General features: G+C 33.7%; 1 protein-coding gene across 4 annotated transcripts in view; it reads left to right on the top strand.

Annotated features, from left to right (window-relative positions):
* The window catches only part of LOC130818743 (uncharacterized), a 30329-nt gene extending 11736 nt beyond the window's left edge, over nt 1–18593 (top strand). The window contains exons 4-8 of one of the 4 annotated variants that reach the window (XM_057684936.1): nt 3328–3489; nt 3583–3739; nt 10100–10239; nt 12193–12228; nt 17244–18587. In XM_057684936.1, the coding sequence (XP_057540919.1) occupies nt 3328–3489; nt 3583–3739; nt 10100–10239; nt 12193–12228; nt 17244–18107 (1359 nt within the window). In that variant the 3' untranslated portion in view covers nt 18108–18587. Of the gene's footprint in view, nt 1–3327; nt 3490–3582; nt 3740–10099; nt 10240–12192; nt 12229–17243 lie in introns of all 4 variants that reach the window. The other 3 variants (XM_057684935.1, XM_057684934.1, XM_057684937.1) reach the window with 3 other exon arrangements.
* Nucleotides 18594–20160: the final 1567 nt, after the last annotated feature.

The following is a 20160-nucleotide window of genomic DNA, read 5'->3' as shown; positions in this document are numbered from 1 at the left end:
ATATTTATTTTCGGCCCCATGATCTGACCCGGTTAAGTCGGGTTGGGTACCAGACCCGTAGTTTATAACTTATTTTAGGATTTGATCCGCCATTTATGAGGCGGGTCGGCGGGTCAGTGGGTCGGGTCAACCGGGTTGGGTTTTTTTGAACACCCCTAGCTGCAACTACCAATTGCAATGAAGTAACAAATGAGAAGCAAACAACACCACTGTCAAACTTCCTCCCATCTTCTGGGAAGGGTTTAGGAAAAGAGACTTCGACAAAATACTACTTTAGCCTTGCCAAATTTCTTGAACTTCCTAGCTGAATCTTAGCAGTTCTAATACAAATCATTTGTAGCTTTGGATTTAGCTTTAAAATTCTTCCTAGAAAGCTAAACAACAACGCACATTGAGGTTGTCTATCACACTAAATCTTCTGAATCCCGAACCAGATTTCTATTGAATATGACTGCACAAAGAATAGGTCAACAATATTCTCTCGACATTCTTTCAAAGATGAAAATTAAGATTCAAATAATATTTCAAGTCTTAACAATGTGCTTTTTAAATATTTTCTTATGCATGTAACCAATGAATAAATACAGCTCTAGGAATGAGTTACCAAAGACCAGCCTTCTCCATGTTACCTTAGCATGTAGAATTCAAGACCTTATAAGCTTTCCAGATAGACATGTCGAACCTCTTATTGCAAGAATTTCCTTGAAACACCAAAAGAGCTTGTTATAAGGCAATCCTCCATCGACCTACAGTTAATGATAGCAGTAAGCTAGTAATGCTGTTTCACCTACAAGCTGTCTTGCTTTGAGGAGATTGTCATGTTTGTTCTAGGCTTTTAACTGCCCAGTCCTTGACATTTCACTTACCAGAAGCTTTAAGACAAGAAAATAGAGTCTAGTTGTCAAGCTAACTAGAGTTTTCCTAATTATAACGCTCCTCCCGATGGGGGAAAACTCTTCACTTAGTTACATGTAACATGGTACGGAGCCCCGTTACACGATTGGGATCGCTTGTCCTGGATTGCGGGTCAAATGCGACCTAGATCACCAGTAACCGCATCCCGACTCACGGAGCACAAATGAGTGAAGATCGTTCTTATTATTAGAGAAACTCAAAAAAGTAAGATGTTTCTCTCAGGTTTTCATGGGGAGAAGAGAAAAAGGAAAGAAGATGAAAAGATTGTGCAGGCTGCCTGATTAATTGACGCTTACTCTTTCTTACTCTTATTTGGTTTTAATATTGTAAAGACACTTTTTAGTGGGCTTGGCTAATTACTCTAGAAGAGTACAAACAAACACCCTCATGTACAGTATACATATCACGCGATTCATATTATTTTTGTCTTGCTTTTTCATTTTATTTTTTTTCGCTTTTCTTAGTCTAATTTTTTTTTGTCTTCTGATTATAATACCAAAAAAAAACCTTTTTCTCCAAAGGTACGTCTTGTCCCACGTTGCAAACCATATTGCGTAGGTAACTATGAATCTTAAATTCTCAATTGTTCTATTAATTTTTTTAGACAATAGAATTATCCGTTTCCAACTAGCTTGTGTCCCAAATACAATCTTTTTTTAATAGATGCATCTTTCCAACATAACTAGATAACACCGATGTTAAAATTCAGTAAACGTTTTCTTCTTCAAAGGTGTAAATGGCCTCTATTTTGCTACCTTTTTGCATTTTGTAGATGTTCTATGAAAATCCATAGCTGTTGAGTTGCAAACTTTCTTGTTATATGTTTTCTTTTTGTGTTTATATCTTTTTAGTTGCTTAGGGTGAATTCATTTTATCTAAAACTTCAAAATGTAACGTTATTGTGTACCACATTTGGGAAACCATTGTTAAAACTATTGGACCTTATACTTGAACTATTTTTCAAAAAATAAGTGAAAATAAATTGTAGAGAAGACTTGTTTCTGTTCTCTTTTCCAAAAGATATCCTTAATAGAATCATGTTAGTGTTTGTTTTGTTTCATGCAAGAGATGCATGTTTACCATATGATATGGAGCTTTGTTTTTAGCACCAAATGTAGGTGTTGCTGATTATAAAACTATTTCTTGTTGTGGTTTAATAGAATAACATGAATATCTTGCGATTGGAGCCTTTGAACATGTGCATGAATGATCCATAGTTATTAGCTAACTATATATTCTCATTGTGGTCATAATTAGAGCGCTTCCCTCTTCTTCATTCTTTGCCTTGATTTTTGTTGATCATTTGGTTCCCAGGTTGAGTATTTGTTCTCTTTCTGTTTTCAAATTGGTATTATCCTCTAATTTGAAATTAGGAGATCTTCCATTTGGACCTTAGTTCTTGTTAACATAACATTAGATCCCTAAAGAGTTGGATTGCCATTTATGCGCAGGTAACTGTTGATGGAAAGTCATCTTTAGTAGCATTTTGTGACCACCATATACATGTTAGACCTTGCTAAATAAGTAATATAAATTTTTCATCCAATTTGCTCATATGTGTTAGAATTTATTGGCATCATCGTTGTAAATTAATGGGATTCGTTCAAGTCCTTGCAAGTTCCAGGTTGCTACAAGATTAGTGGCCGATTTTTTGCAAGAGTAGGCCTAACTGGATTTTTCATATTTTTTTTTTGTAATCCTAAACCATGGTATAAAAATGGGGTTGTTCCATCAAATAATGGCTGCCTCATGACATATTTAAGATTACCATTTTGCAAAACTTCGTAACTTTACCTGTGACTTAAAACAATGGAGTAACAATAAAGTCGTTCATTTAATATGGATTAGGTACTAATTTATTATTAACTTTAATTTGAATGAACCCCTATGATAAAATGAATATTTTTCAAGTTAATAATTCACATTGCAATATCCCCAATATGTGTCTTGACAGTGCAAGGTACAAGGTTCAGTGTCCGTGACATCGCAATCGTTACTGCAATCGCGGCTACTTCGTGAATTTATATGCCCTATCCTCAAACTAGGGTGGGTTTCTTGTCTAACTCGCCTTTTCATGTATAGGGTGGTACTTTATTTGTGATGTGTTTAGTTTAGCTTACAGCTGTTCATAGAGACAAATCAATGTTCTCTTTGATACATTTAAGATGGTACATGAGTTTGTCTTTTAATGCCTCTCTAGACCCTAGGTATAGAAAACTATCTACTTTAACCAAGATTTGGAAGCAAATAGAACATGTTAAGAGAGTGAAAACAAACTTCCTCATTAAAATGTTTCAACACGTATGAAATGTTCGGGAACTTGTTGTATACAAGTTAGAGTATAGTCTTGATGTTAGTTATTTACTTAGAAAAGTTTCTGTCTGTTGTGTGCCACTTTTCACTATGTTGTAGGTTGAAATATGGGAAGAAAGAAAGGTTTTTGGATCTCGTGCTCAGAGTCTTAGAGATGAACTCATGACCAACAAGACAAACGAACCTGCTCCACAAGTCAGCAATGAAAACGTTGCCAATCCTATCAAAATTGTGAAGAAGGATGCACAGTCAATGAGGATTGTCAGTTTCTGTGTTTATTTGTTCTCTCCTCTAACTTTTAGTTTATAATTTTTTTTGTAAGCAACTCTGCTGATAATTCATCATGTTTTTTAGAAATTGGCTGTTGGAGGATTTCCTGAAAAGATTGTTTCAGCATTTCATTGTGTCCATGATGAATGTTCGAATGAAGAGCATATAATGGGTAAATGCAATGTAGCTGTACATTCTGTTGAAAGAATGCTGAAGGAAGTAGAAAATATCAGCAGTCAAGGTATGTCAATTTCACTGGGTTATATTTGTCTTAGGTGGATTACTGTATGAGTTAACTTTGCGTCTTTTCTAGACGATAGGTAAGAACATTGTACATTGTGCAATGTGGATCTATCCTGTATGCCCTATACATACTTTGGTACCGTACCCCAGTTCATGAGTTATGACTCAAGCTGTGACTTCAACCTCTTATCATATTGTGATATGTCAGCTGGGTATTATCAACCTCTGGCACAAATTTTGTGTTTTTTTATGTCCGGCTTCAACCTATGAAAGTCCTAGATGTTTAACTTTAAAAGCGTACTCATTGAGATAGAATAAATAACCCGTCTCAGTCTTTGAGCTTATTCATTTGTTCTTCTGGACCCATGTTTCATCAATCTATTTAGGTTGTCTAGACACTTTTTTGCAATCTACCTGGCACATATACTGCCCATAAGTATCTAACACGATTGAACACCCATGCATCAACGAAAATAGGCCACAAACCGACAACCTCAATTCTTTTTTTTGCAAATGCATATAACTCAAGCTTTATGAGTAAGGTTCATAATTTTTTCTAGTCCTTGCCCCATATTATGCGCATTAGTTTTAGAATTTCTTAAGTGGCTTTTTTTTTTTTTTTGATCCAGATAACTTCTCTTTTAATTTAGAAAATATTTTTTTAATGAAGAAATCTCAATAGTATACCTGGAAAGTTATCTAACTATGTTAATATTATCCCAATCTCTTCTAGATAGCTCGTTTACATCTGCATAACTCATTTATTGTTCATGATAACTAAAATACATTAATACTAATTCGAATACCAAAACCTTTAATCGTGACCATATATTCCCTGTTGCTTCATTATTTTGTCTACACCTACGACATCTTCTTTTGTAGAAGAAAAGATGTATTAACCAACAAGATTTATTAGAATTAATGCAAAAGCTTAATACTTTAGTCAAGCTATATAATCAATCACTCACATCTAACGACTACTTTAGAATTTGAATTTCAGAGTTTAAACCATTTAAAATATTTAAAGAAATAACATTACAAGTAAATATTAAAACAATTTTCAATACATAGGTTTTTGCAGAATATCCAACAAAGTTTTTTTTGTAAATTGGATATCCCAAATTTTTTTCTTGACTTAAAGAAGTTACTCAGTAAGTTTGTAACGAATTATTTCAAAACACCGTTCATTAAAGTCCAAAACACCTCACAGGGTGGATAATTTTTCATTAAACCACCAATAAAAATACTAGAATAAATTTAAACTAGAGTTTTACGTAACTTAAATTTTATTTATAAAATTGGATGAACTTAACTTTGTTGATTACAGAGTTGCAGCTGACTTCCTTGATCACAAAATCTATCCCCACCAGGATGGGTACAAAGAACAAAACTACACAGTCAACGTATGCTGAATACACATTCATATAGCTTACTTTTTAGTAATTACATTTATTTAATTGTTTTCTTTATTCGATTTTATAGTTTTAATTACAAGTCCTAGGAGGTTGATTAGTGTCTTTTTAGTGATTTAATTCCTCTCACAACCAACTACTCGGTTATGAAGGTCTGAGATCGTCACCCCATAATTTTAGCGTTTGCAAGCGTGCCAAGTAAGTCCCCCTTGTGCAAAACCGCTTGCCACCTCGGGTTGTCATGGCCATAAGGCACTCTTACACGGGGTCATAAAGAATGCCATTGCCCTGCCCTAGACTGGTACTTTTTGTCTTGGGTGTTACTTGCATTTTGCCTCACTTAAGTGGATCGACATGTTCAGTGTCACTGGGAAAGCCCGAATGACCGAAAAAAATAAAGTTAGCATTCCCAAACAACATTGGACTTTTCTTTTTTGTCTTTTGCAAACATTTTCGCTTTCTTGTAGTTCTCTACTTTCGTTTATCTCACTTCCTTTTGTTCTTTATTCATGACTTGAAATCAAATCTTTAACGATATTGATTCATACTTGATTATATTCTCTTTATAATCAAGTCTCTAGTATTTAACACTTTATCTTGAGCATTGATGTTCTTAGTTCTTGGTTTAAGGGTCTCATGTTTAACATATAATCAACAATATCATATAAATAATTTTGAGCAAAACAATACTTATAAACAAAGTACAAATTTTCTTTAAGTTCATATTCATATACTTATTTCAAAAATTTACAAAAGCTTCACACTTTGCTATCATATATTCTTTTATCAAAATAATACTCAAGATGTAATGCAATCATAATTTTCAATCATATTCACAATGTTTAATACTTTATGGATCTAAGATCATATCAAATCACACATATTCATCTAGTAGTCATTACACTCAATATTAAAACTCATATACCAATCTATGAACGTTTCTTTTTTACCAAAATCATGAATAAAAATTGAACTCAGGCACCAATTCTATGAACTAGATTTATATTGTGATTTCAAAAATCCCAAAACACTTTTCATAATACCTCCTACACAACCAACTTGCAAATCATTCTCATATTACCAATTTCTTAACCAAACATACAAAAGAATTTCCTTACTTCATTGTTAATATTTAATTTATCATCTATCTTATAATAACACAACCAAGTTCTAAATCATAATTCCCAGTCCATCAACAATTCACCAAATACCAATTTATATTCTAATTCTAAATGATTCCAATTAATTATAAACCAAGTTCTTATTCCAATTTACCTTCGTATCCTTACCTCAAAACCAACTTGCCAAATATCACTTTGCGTTCAGATTCATATACATATCTCTCTCATACAATCATGGTTTCAAGCAGTAATTGAAATCATTGATCTATAATTATATGTTGAATGTTGTTTTTTTTTTGGAAAAATTACCTATAATAATCTAACTTTTTCATGATTTTCCTACAATAATCCACCTATTGATTAACCATGAATAATCCTAACTTTGGGGGTATTTTTCCAGAGTAAACCCAGTAATCGGATGACTTGCTCTAACAAGTTTTATTATTAAAAAAAAGATAAACTAAAATAAAATGTGAAAAAAATATTAAAGAATATTTTAAAAAATTCTGATGTTTTCTATTATTTGAAATTTTTATTCAAATTTTCAAAAATTTTCTCTAATTTTTCATTAATTTTTAGTTTACTCATTTATTTTTTCCTGAATTACCTACTATAGTTGGTCATCGGGTTACCTAAGTTAACTCTAGGCAAATACCTCTAAAGTTGGGATTATTTATGGGTAATCAATTAGTGGGATTATTATAGGAAAATCATGAAAATGTTCAATTATTCTAGGTAATTTTTCCTATTCTTTTGAACTTACTAAATTTGGTGAGAACAATTGAAAAGATTCACTACCTTAAAATTTCTAAATACGAATTTAAATACCAAATGATTGCTTGAAATAATAATTATGTAATTTCAAACCTTAATGTTTAAACAATTTACAAATATTTGTTTAAGACAAAAATTAAGAAGCAAAAAATCGCGCAATAGACAGGGCCATCTTTGAGTTTTCATGGGCCCTAGGCCAAAATATTGAAATGGTGCCCTTTCATAAAATCTACTTTTACAACTGATGCAACAAAATGTTTTCACTTTGTCAATTATTAAAGCATAATATGAATGTTGTGACCTAGAAATTTATTTTAGCAAATTGTAAAGATGATATTGATGCACATTTCAAATCAAGTATTGGCTATAACTAGCATAACACACTAAATTCGCACACTTTAACACCTTTAAATTTATTGATAATCTATCAATAAAAGCTTAACATGAGTGAAATTCTATATATTTCCAATTTACCAAATACTTACTCCTATTCAATAAGAAAGTTACATACATTTATTTTTATAATTTAAGCAAGTGAGATATTATTTGATTCGTTTCAATGCAAGGATTATTAATATCCACTGTTTATAATTTTTTGTTATGTATGATAAGAGATATCAATCATTGAATAAATAAATGTATAGGATAGTTTGCAAAAAGTAAATGGGGCATTTCTTTTGAATAGGAGAGAATAGTTTTTTACATTTACGTATCAAATGATATCACAGGACTTATTTCACATTTGTGAAAACGATTGATATTATAATATTCTGTTTATACATATACAAATTAATCTAGAAAGCACAAGTTTGATTTACAAATTACATAGGTATGTTAGCATGGGAAACCCATTTACTTTTTGCATCAATAACATGGAAAACACCAGAGAATGAAATAATCCATTAATCTAGAAAGCACCAGAGAATGAAATATTCCATCAATAACATGGAAAACCCACAACACAAATATACTCCTATTCTCTTGAATATCATGTATATCAAATAAAAAGAAAAAAAATTATAATAAGATAAATTCAGACAACAAAATAATTCAACATTTAAAAAGAATACAAAATAAAATTCCTAGATTAAAAGAAAATTAAGAGAAATGATCTCCTATAAAAAAAAGCTTAAAAGAGAAATGATCTCCTTCACAACCCTTATTCAATGAACTAATCAACAATCAACAATGGGGAAAAATTCAAAGAGTTGTTATAAAAAAGGGGTTTTGTCATTTTAACAGCTTTTAAATCCCAGTTTCCTATTATTTTTACGGGTCAATTGGTACCCGTTAGTTTGCACGATTCGGCACATATGACCTTACTTAGTAGTTTATACTTTCCTAGAAATGACCCGCCATTAAAGGATGCGGTCATCGTTTTCGGGTCGATCATTTTGAGTTCTTTTAACACCTTTAATTGTTAGTATATCATTTGAAACTTAGTAATGCATTTGAAGGTACATTTATCTTCATCGTGTTATTTATTCAATTAAGGCATATGAAGAGAGTGAAGAGACATGAGCTTTATGTATATAAGATGCATTTGTTCATATAGTCATTTATGAGATTAGTATTGTAAATTTCATAAGATTTGTCTTTTCTTTACAAAACACCTTATTACACCCTAAAGGTAATAAGAAAGTAGTTTTATTCCATACTAGTATACGTGGTGATCCGATCGATACATGTGGACCAACAATGGCGGGATGACATTTGGCGTTCTAATATATAAGTTTGATGTATTAAATACCCGGTTTTACAACGTGGAATTCACGCGTCAAGAGTATGATATTCTTCTATATTTTATAATTCACATTATTATATGCATGTGTTCTTGGGTTAAATGTTAAGAAAATATTTTTTGACATTTTGCTTAATGCATTTAATTTCTTATGTCAAATACCTTGGTTCATATATCTAGGGTCATCCAACAAAATTTGACCTATATGATTTATTAAGCCTGGTGGAAAAAATGAAGACTTGAAGAGAGACTATTGGGATATTGTGCGATCAAGGTGTGCCCTAACAACTAAAGGGCAAGTTCTATCGGATGACTATTAGACCATTGCTACAATATAATAAGAATTTTGGGCTTTTAGAAAGGATCATAGTAGGAAGAAGAGAGTTATGCGAATGCTTCGATAGATGAGCGGACATACCTTGAGGGATAAATTTGAAATGAAGATATAAAAAAGGAATTAAGTTTCACAATTATCAAAAAGAAGTTGAAAGAGAATTGTTTAAGATGGTTTGACCATGTGCAATGACGGGGTATTAGTGTAGATAAAGAAGATAGAAAGTTGAAACTTGGAGGACTTAAAAAGAGGACGAGGAAGAGCGAAGACGACATGAAGGATAGGAGTGCAAAAAGATATGAAAGCTTTTAGATTTTCAAGTGCAGACGACAAAGAATCAAAATGAATAAAGAAGAAGAATTCATGTGACCCCAAAAGATATAATGCTTTGGCATTGTTGTTCTATAAAAAAGGTCTTAATCTTTTATGATGGAGGAATGATATTCCTCAATCTTCTATGGTTGAGAAATCAAGTTGGGAGACTAGTGGTCTTGTATGAAGTTTGGAAGGAGGGAAGGGAACATTAAAAGTATTTTTTGGATGAAAAGATTGAAAAGCAAAAGGCTTGCAATATGCAAAGTTACAGGAAAAGGTGATATGAAAAGGTTAATAGAAAAGTCTATGTGCTATTTCCTAGAGTAGTATCTTCGTAACTTGGGAGCATAAAACTTTTAATATGGATGAATTTATTAGATAATTTTTGAATACATAAAACAATATGATTTTAAAAGTATTTGAAATGAGTTATTTAAAAAGTAGTATCTTCATAACTACAACATTAATAGATAATTTTATCCTTAAATGAAATCACCTCAAATGAGTTGTTTTCCATAATCCTCCAGATCCATCCTAAGATATGAAATAACCCCAAGAAAAAATTAGTTGTTTAGTCCTAGCTGAAATGTTATTTAAACCCATGATTTCATGCAAATGAATAATTTATTTCCATTTTACGTTTTGCTCTCCTTTGCACCAGGAATTCAGCCAGCAACAGTAATACCGGATGAGATGCAGGAGCAGGAAAATATCCTTCATGAATGTGCCAGACAACTTGAAGGCGCAGAATTAACTCGGGTGACTCTGGTTTCTCTCCTGCAAGAAGCAATTCAGGATCAAGTACATCATCACCATATTACCAGTTATCTTTTGTTTTATTTTTCAGCTTTTTTAGTTAATTAAAATGAGGCAATAAAAACTGGAATTGGACCTGTCAAGAACCGACCCAAGCTGTTACAAGTGTTTAGAGCAAAAATTTATGGCTCCGAAACCTAGTTGTATTAAACCAAACTACCCAAGTGTTTAGTGAAGACTGTCTCAACCTGACCTAAAATTGGATGTATTTGAAGTAATAAAATGAGGATGAAAAACATTCCAAAGCAAAAGACCTTCTATGTTTTAAGTGTAGATGGATTTAGTTGAACATTTGTTTGACCAATACATTAGTTGTACGCTGGGATCATCTAGTATTGACTTTGTTTTACATATCTGTTTAAAAGGTGCCTTTTGTATATATCTAACAAGCTTGATATAGATCTTTTAGTCAAACCGATGGTGGGTCATAATAATAGTTTGTATTGCAGATGTAATATGTGTGATATTTTATGATGAAAAAGGTCAAAGGAAGGGTAGACATCAACGTTTTACTCAATTGAGGTTTCAAGTGAATGTGGTAAGGTTTGTGAACAATAAGTGGAAAGAAACTTGCTCTCTGTTTTAAGAAAAATTATAATAAGCATGCGATCATCTTGGATTCAATGTGACATAAACCCATCAATTATTTTCCGACTCAAAATAGACTCGCTTTATCATAAGAGCATCCGCAACATAGACTTCTTTCTTGGGTCACTATCAATGACTTTTCATTTTTTGTCTACAACAATAACCTTTTGTAAAAGGCAACATGACTTAAATATATAAGGACATTGTTGTACCTTGAAAGAATTAATGGGGTACAACAATACGAGAATAATGAAGTTTGCCATTTATTCTCTTATTGCAATTTACATTGCAATATACCATGCCATAGGTCTCCATTGTGGAACAAATGTGAAATGTCGGGCGTGGGTTATGATGAATTAGGGGAATGTGATGTGGAAGAAGGAAATATAGGAGAATGTTGTATGGAAGAAGGAAAGGTAGGAGAATGTGATGTGGAAGAAGGAAAGGTAAGACATAGAAACTTGATTTCTTAAACTCTTGGGACATCATTGCGAGTGTCTAACCTGAAAAAAATGATGTGACCAAAATTCACGCGACAAAAAAAGTTAACCCTTAACCGGTTGAGTTGACTCAAGTCCAGTTAAATAGGAAACAACTTAATCCAAGATTGACCTGATTTGAAAAGGACCCAATCGGAAACGTCCCAACCGAAAACCGACTAAATTGATCAGCTTGATAAAGGTTTGGTTAATTTCAATATGCCCCTATTCTGTGTCGCTGACTTTTGAATTTCAAGCAGTTAAGTTGGGCTTCCATGAACATTAGTAGTAATTTGGAAATACAGCAACATTCCAATATTGCATTAGCTCAATGCCACCTCATTTATCGTCGGCCTTTCATTTATTTACCCATGCCCTTAATCCTTTACTTGCAGTTTACTCTTCTCATTTAGTGGAAATGAGACCACCTTCCCAAACAAAGTATGATGCCAGCTTTCTCACCATTATGTCGTGGAAAATTATCTAAAGCATTGTGCCACAGCATAGAACCTTAATATGTGACTTGTGTTTTATGTATTTGGAGGACTCCAATCCTGAACCAGCTACTGCAAAATGTTTTGCCAAATACCTTCAAAATGAGTCCCTTGCTTGGATTGATTACATGTAACCTAGCATAAGTTTTCATTCTTGTGATGTTTTCATATAAAAAAGTTGTCACTTTGAGACCGGGGGGGGGGGGGGGGGGGGGGGGGGGGGGGTGGTCAAGCTTTCTGATACAATTGAAAGTAGGAAAACATGTGGCTGAAATCTTGTACAAGGATATTTGACAAAACACCGGGATCAGTAGTTTTCCTGTTTGTATGAGTTATGGTTGTGTGATATCCAATGCTAATAAGTTGTAATCTTGCAGGAAGCACAGTTGGAGACTCTAAGGCTCCAATTGCAGGTAAAAGTCCATTTTATCTTTTTGAGAGTGCTTCCTGTTACTTCATGTGTGTCCATTAGAAAAGTTTTCGTCATGAGTGTCAGATTATATTGCATTTATCGGATGTTTGAGAAGCATTTGGTAGTGTTTCTAGTGCTAATCCTCAACACAAAATGTTGGCTTTCTAATTTGGTTCCATAGCTATTCTAAAAGTATCTTGGCATTTATCAAATCGAGTATGATGCTTGATAGAAAGAGACTTTGATTTAGTGGTGCTAAAACCAATTAGAATCTTTTCTCTGTAGACTTTAGGTTAATACACTTCTCAGAACCAGGTGCGAAATTGTTGAAAAGATCCCCTTAAGTAACTTTGATTTCCTGCTACACTTGTTTTGATTGAAAGGTTTATGCAACTAACTACTTTCTCTTTCTCGAAGATTGCTACAAAGGGGTTAGAATGCTTTTCAATTTTTTGTAGACTGAGAGAATAAGTCAAAAAATTAGTGTATGGAAGATGTATGTGGATGATATAACAAAAGAAAATCAGTTTGTAATTGATAGAGATAGAATATGTGCTCATTGCCAAAATTAGGGGAGTAGCAAAGTTATAGAGGCATCCTAAATTAACTTATGTAGCAAGGGAATAGAGAATATAAAATGAGCAACCTTGTGTGGGTATTGGATTATGTTGCATTAATATGAACATAACATACATTGTGTGCTAAGAGACAATTAAAAAGAGACAGATTTAGTAGCAGTTTAACAATAACAACAATGCCAAAGCCTTAATCCCAAAGGATTATGGTAGGGTACATGAATCAATATATTTATTTTTAATGGTAAATTGTTCTCTATTCATTTTGATTTTCTATCATGATCCTTCATATCCTTTTCAATCCTTGCCCTCCAAGTCATATTCGTTCTTTCTTGCCCTCTTTTTTTAAATCTTCTGAGCTCCAACTTTCTATTTTCCTTAACAGTTCGCTAATATTCCGTCTTTGCACATGCCCATCACCTTAAACGATTCTCCTTCATCTTTTCCTCAATATTTCTAACTCCTAAACCCTTTCTTATATCTTTATTTTAAATTTTATCCCTTGAAGCATGACGCATTTATCGAATCATTTGCATTTTTGCTACTCCTATCTTCCTACCTTGATCTTTTCTAAAAGCTCTGCATTCAAATCCTGAAATAATGGTTGTTTGATAAAACTTGCCCTTTAGCTTTAGGGGCACACATTGAATTATAATCACCCAGTAGCTGCTCTTCTTTTTTTGTCATTCACACTTAGTTCTATGGGTCACATTTTGTTAGATCTCCCCACTATTCCAAAATATGGACCTAAGGTATTTGTACTTTGGCAATTTCTTTCTATCTAACTCTATAGTGCCTTTCGTTATCTCGTTTATTCTGAAGTTACACTTCATGTACTCTGTTTTACTTTGACTTTATTTGAACCCCGTGACTCCTATTCTTGTTTCCATCGTTTCGTTTGAACTTAGAATTCACCCCTTCTTTAGTCTTATCTACCACAACAATGTCATAAACATACACCAAGACACGTCTTCTTGTATTAATCGAGTTATCTCATCTAGGACTGTTGGAAAAAAAAGGGGCTTAGGACAGAGTCTAGATGAAGGTTAATTGTGAGTGAGATCCTTTGTTTTCACTCTATTTGTCCCAACATTCGTCTTGACTACTCGACACATCTTGCGCTATATTAATGTATTTCTTGGGAATAGTCTTCTTTTGGTACTTTGTCGTATGATTTTTTCAAGTCAATAAAAATCATGTGCTAGTGTATTTTCCGTGCCCTATAGCACTCTATCATTTGTCTCATAAGATAAATTGCATCCATTGTAGATCTCCCTGGCATAAATCTAAATTGGTTTTCTAATATGCTGGTACATCTCCTCATATGTATCTTAATCACTCTTTCCCATAATTTCATAGTATGGCCAATGAGTTTTTGTTCCTCGATAGTTAAAGCAATCATGGACATCTCCCTACTTCTTGTAAATGGGCCCTAGAGTACTTCTCTAGCCATTGGGCATCTTGTTAGTCCTCCAATCTTGATGAATAGACCGGTTAGCTAAGTTACTCCAATCGCCCTTTAGCATCTTCATATCTCAATAAGTATACCATCTGACCCTGACACTTTATTTAGATTTATGTTCTTTAAAGCCCCCTACACCTCTGATTTATGCATCCTTCGCATAGAATTTTTTTATTTAAGGGAATGAATGTTGTGTCTCCACAACATTTTCTTTACCAAGATAGCACCTCCTAAAAATCTTAAGATCTCCTCAACAATTTGACTGGTGCAAGTTTTAATTGTTCAGGTATCCTCCGCATCCAAATATATCTCTTATAAGGTTTTTTAACAACATTCTCAGCGAAATCTTAAATTGATTATACATTTTTTGGCTTTCTTATCTTTGGATAAAGAGTTTGTAATGGGTGGCTACACACTCTGACGGAAGAATCTTAAAATTTGGGCAATTATCTCAATCTATCTTCCTTAACAAAAAGCAGTCATGTTGCGTGTACTTAGTTCTAAAAGTCACCAAGTGACTTTCTCTCTGTTAAAACCATGTTTTAGCAACCAAAAAATCATATGAGAATACAAAATCCGAAATGGATTCTTCTTCTGCATTCCTAGCTCCATAGCCAAAGCCTCAATGGACGCTTTCGTAGCCTTTATGACACACCCTTACATGCTCATTTAAATCACCTCTGATATAGAGCTTCTGAATCATTCGTATTTTGCATCATATTATCGATATCCGCCCAAGTTTTCTTTTTAATTGATCTTTATCCCTGCACACGGTGCATAGGCACTTATGACATTCAATCTCTCTTTACCATATACCATTTTCACTTTAATAATCCTGTCTTTCTTTTTGTATACGTCTACTACATCTTTAGATGTTCGTTCATCCATAATAACACCAACTCCATTCCGATTTCTATCTTGTCTTGAGCATTAGAATTTATATTCCTGCCTTTTTCCTACTACTGTTTTGGCCTTATCTCTGACTCATTTTGTCTCTTGTAGTCATAAAATTTAATATCTATTACCATGTAATATTTGATTCTTTATCCAATATCTATCCTGAATAACTATAGAAAAAACATGTTGCATGTCCCTAGGCTCCCTTTTGGCTTCATGGTGATTTATATGTTGTCTGCAGCTTTCCTGTTACCATGTATTATTTGATTCTTTATCTAATATCTGTCGTAAATAACTATAGAGAAATATGTTGCATTTCCCTAGGCGGGAGCCCTTTTGGCTTCCTAGTGATTTATATGTTCTTCGCAGCTTTCCTGGTGGTTAGCCATTTAATGTATCTGTTTTTTATTTTGTGCTGAAGATGTGAAAATGACCTTTGATGCAGTACATTTCTACAAGGCCACAACCATTTCTAAATTCTGAATCTGTATCTGTCCTCTAGGTATTATTTAGATGTACTGTACTTTCTTAAAGCTCATCTTTAAGTCAACCTAATTTCTCTTGTTATTGTTAAATATCGAACATATCAACAGCAGAGGGGTAATTATCCACTATGCTTTGAACTTGTTAAAAGTTGTAAAGCGATGTTGAGGTATACTTTGCATGGGCAGCATAGAGCTGTTAAGAGATGATATTTTGGCCAATCATTGGTCTTCCTTTTCGGGAATTATAACTTTGTTTATTGAGAAATAACCATGAATAGTCCTTAAAAGGTGTTCTGGCTCTTTCTTTAGTCTTATTTACATGTATTTGTAGGGTTTGCTTTGTCATGTTCCTCTACAATTGGCTTGCTCTTTCCTGTTCGTTTAGAACTCTTGTTTGTCCTTTCTTTTGTGAACCCTTCTTTATTTGTCTTTAGACAATTCTATTATCGGATAATATTCATTTTTCTGTGAAGCAGCCACCATTAACTGTCTAAACAGGTCGGTTGGCTTATTTTTTTAAGAAAGGAACAATTAGATAGGATGTGGACTGAGAAATGCCTAAAGAGTTTACCAACATGAAGAAATAATGTTAGGAATAGTTGAAGTTTTTCCAGTTGAGTTGCTTCTCCAGAAGGTAAAATTTATATCGCAGTGATTATAAAGACTATCAAATATATGGGAATGTGCCAAGTACACTTTTGAGGATGTTGGAAACGAATGCTATAGCTTTGACAGAGCTTGAATTTGCTAGGTTGTCGTGATCAACATGAATTAAGTCGATCCGTTGCTATGTGTGTTAAATAGCAGAAATGATCTGTTGAATCGTGTGCTAATTACCTATGAGACCTCATGAGGAAAGTAGTTCTCCTCATATTCTGATGTAGGTTCTATGAAGGAAGACTAGAATTCTTTTTTAGCGTAGCACCAGTCAAATACTGGGATTGCGAAGGAGCTGCCCTCATCTTATGTACACCAACTACCAAGTACAAGATATAAATTTACTCTTCCTTGAAGCGGAGACTGAATGACAAGCTCTATGATTTGGAGGGAGTATATTGGCTCCTAGGTGTGAATATTGTGCTCTAAATTCTTGTGTTGTAAGAAAGGTTGCATTCATTTTCTTTTAATATTTAGGAAAAATTACCGTGAATAATACAACCTTTTGCTAATTTTCCTACAATAATACCAACTATTGATTAACCATAAATAATATCAACTTAAAGGGATATTTTTCTAGAAAATCCCTAGCATGTAAAGAATCATACTATAGGTGATTATAAGACAAAAAAATTGATATGTTAGTTAATAAACTAAAGTTGGAATTATTCTAGGAAAATACCCCTCAAAGTTGGTATTATTCATGATTAATCAATAGTTGGTATTATTGTATGAAAATTAACAAAAGGTTGTATCATTCACGGTAATTTTTCAATTTATGCCCAAGTAGAATTCAACATATTTTTGTTTTTAGAATGGCTATTTATTCTTTTGTTTTTTCTCCTTCATTGTATGCTTCACCCTTTTTTGCGCTTTTGGCATCAATCAATTGCTTCTTTATTACAAAAGATATGCCTCTAAATTGGCAATGGTGTTGCAGATTGCTCGTAGTCGAATTAATGAAGTTGGAATCCTGAGGTCAAAGCTATCATCCCACAATCATGGTGTATCATCTGCACCGGTTCATGTTTTGACTGAACCACCAATGGCAGGAGAGCTTAATAACCCAAGCTTGCAGGCAAGCAGTCTTCAGATTCCTCTCAGTCAACCAATTGGCAGTCAACAGATTCCTGCTCAACAAGTTTCTCAAACTCCGAGCCAACGCACAGCTGCTTTTGCCCCAATGGCAGTAATTGATGAAGAGAGCAAAAAGGCTGCTGCCGCTGCTGTTGCTGCCAAACTTGCTTCTTTCACATCCTCAGCGCAAATGCTTACCTCGGTCCTTTCTTCCCTTGTGGCTGAAGAGGCTGCTTCAAAGAATGATGGATCGAAAACGGCAGCATTTTCTTCTAGTCTACCCACTTTCTCACCTGGGAAACGGGTGAAACTGGAACAGCCATCATCAGGAACAGATCCTGCAAATCTTGATGCTGGAAGCTCACCCTATTTCACCCATCTCCAGCAACCAATTTCAAACAATCAAGTGTTGCAGTCGATCATTCCGTCTTCATTGGGCCCACCTCCTCCACCCCCACCTCCGCCGCCTCTGATGCCTACCATGATGCATAATATGATGCCTTATGGATTTAATGGTGGAAACAGCCTACCTCCTCCCCCACCTTTGCCATCTCATGTTGCCATGAACCTTGCACGGCCTCTTGTCCCGCCAAGTCCACAGCCACTCCAGCCTCCTCTGCAACTAGGTCAACACCAGAATGCAAGTGGTGGATTTTATCGGCCCCCTGGTATTGGTATTTATACTTCAAATAATCAGCCTTCAACATCACCTATGCAGCGGCAGTAGGTTGTGCTGCAACTTTATGGGGGAACGGATGTTTTATATATCTCCCAAGTCCCATGCGCCTGTACATTATCGGCTTCTTTCTCACTTGTAGGCTATACACCTGCACAATAGTGTCTCTCTAATATGATGGATGTGAAATATGTAGTATTAAGGCATTATTAGTTACATTTGTAGTTTAGACTTGTTCCTTTTATAAAACATCCATTAGCATCTAGTTCTTTTGGGTTACATTGAAGAACAATTGAGCAAAATCCATCTTAAGTGGTCACTGACACCATTAAAGGAATTCAGCTAGATCTAGATGGTGAAGATGTAGAAACAGAAAATATTTTGCACTATTTTAAAAAGACTTGTTTCATTCTCTTTAAATTTTGTAATCTCTCTTCTCTATCATTATTTTTCATAATCCAACTCTTGGAAGGCTTCCGTCTTAAATGTTACAGCAAGTCTTGTACTAGATTGTTTCCGTAACACCATCAGAATAGGTCGAACTTTATAAAGCACCTTTAACGAAAAACATAAAGCAAAACCTACTCATGGGAGTGTTACCACCACATCTATTTCTAATAAAATAAATGTAAGGCTTAACGACTACGAAATAACTTAATAATTTTAAATCCAACAAAGGGTCTTACAACATAAGAAAAGACTGAAACGTAATCTGTATCCATATAAAATTTAAACAACTTAAGGTAAAATTTAAACTGAAATACGACTTCAATAAAGCTATGTTTCTAGGTAATCCTAACTCCACGATTCCCACGCAATCAATAACCTGCAACATAAGAATGCAAGAAAAACAAGGGAAAACTCCCAAAATCAGAAAATCGAGTAATTTCAACTCCATCCCGTGAAACGATTAAGTTTGAAGATGATTTAAGAAAATAAAATATAATTAAATTGAAAACAATTTTAGCAAATAATAAATAGCTGAGTTTAAAAGAAAACAATTTGAGAAAACAATATATATAATATCACGTAAACCAATTTATTAATTTGATATTTAATAATGACAAACACATAATCAATTTTTAATTTGAGGAAACGAGAATGCCAGTAGGCCGAAGCTTTACCCCTATACCTACTTCATCAAGAGGTCGTCACCCCAAATAATTCAAGGCCAGCAGAGTAGTCTCAGGGAACCCTAGTGTGCACACTCCTTCTACTTGGATCACAACAAATAGAAGGAAGACCAAACATCGTATCAAGTATCAGAAATAATAATAATATCTGTCGGCAGCTATATTAACCAAACAGGACAACATGTTCATCACCCTTATACTTGGATCACAACAAATATAAGAGCTTCATTTTTCTCGTGTTACACTTCATGTGATTTAATAGATTTTAATAATTAGTTGCGAGCACACAAACATATAATCAAACATACATTTTACATTTTATTTTATGATCATAAATTTTTCCCAATAAATATATATCTCAGGAATATCCAACTGAAATCTCATTTTCCAAATCACCCTTCTAACATCAATTGGTGGCAATAGGAATTGATATCATACATATTTCTCTTCCAATTTAAACCGTATCTAATTTTGTTATCAAAATAATAATATAAATGTAGAAATGCAAATAGATGATCGAATGCATCAAGAGGGGGGTGAATTATTGTGCATTAAGTTTAAGATTTTTGCCTCTAATTTTGTGGAATTATCATAATAAAATAAAACTTAAACTTAAAATGAAAAAAATAAAAGGAGATAAAGATTTTACGTGGAAACCTTCTTGGCCTAATAAGAAGGAAAAACCACGACCCCTCGGGATTTCAAAATTCTCACTATGTTTTAGGCAATCAATTACATTCACATAAAACAATTTGCTTCACTTGAAGCTTCTCTATTCTAGGCCTATTTCTCTTTCTCTTCTCTTTCTCCTTTTCTTTCTCTTCTCACGCTTTTCTTGAAGTTTCTCTATTACCCTAGACTTCCCTTAAGTCTAGTTACAACAAAACACACAAATACCCTTACAAGGCCAAATTCTCAAGAGGATAAAAATTAAATAATTGCTTTAAGAAAAATATAATAAATTAATTGGC

Source organism: Amaranthus tricolor, chromosome 7 (assembly GCF_026212465.1).
Source record: "Amaranthus tricolor cultivar Red isolate AtriRed21 chromosome 7, ASM2621246v1, whole genome shotgun sequence".
NCBI classification, from domain to species: domain Eukaryota; kingdom Viridiplantae; phylum Streptophyta; class Magnoliopsida; order Caryophyllales; family Amaranthaceae; genus Amaranthus; species Amaranthus tricolor.
Note: the sequence above shows the minus strand (reverse complement) of the source record. Positions and strands in the feature narration are given on the sequence as shown.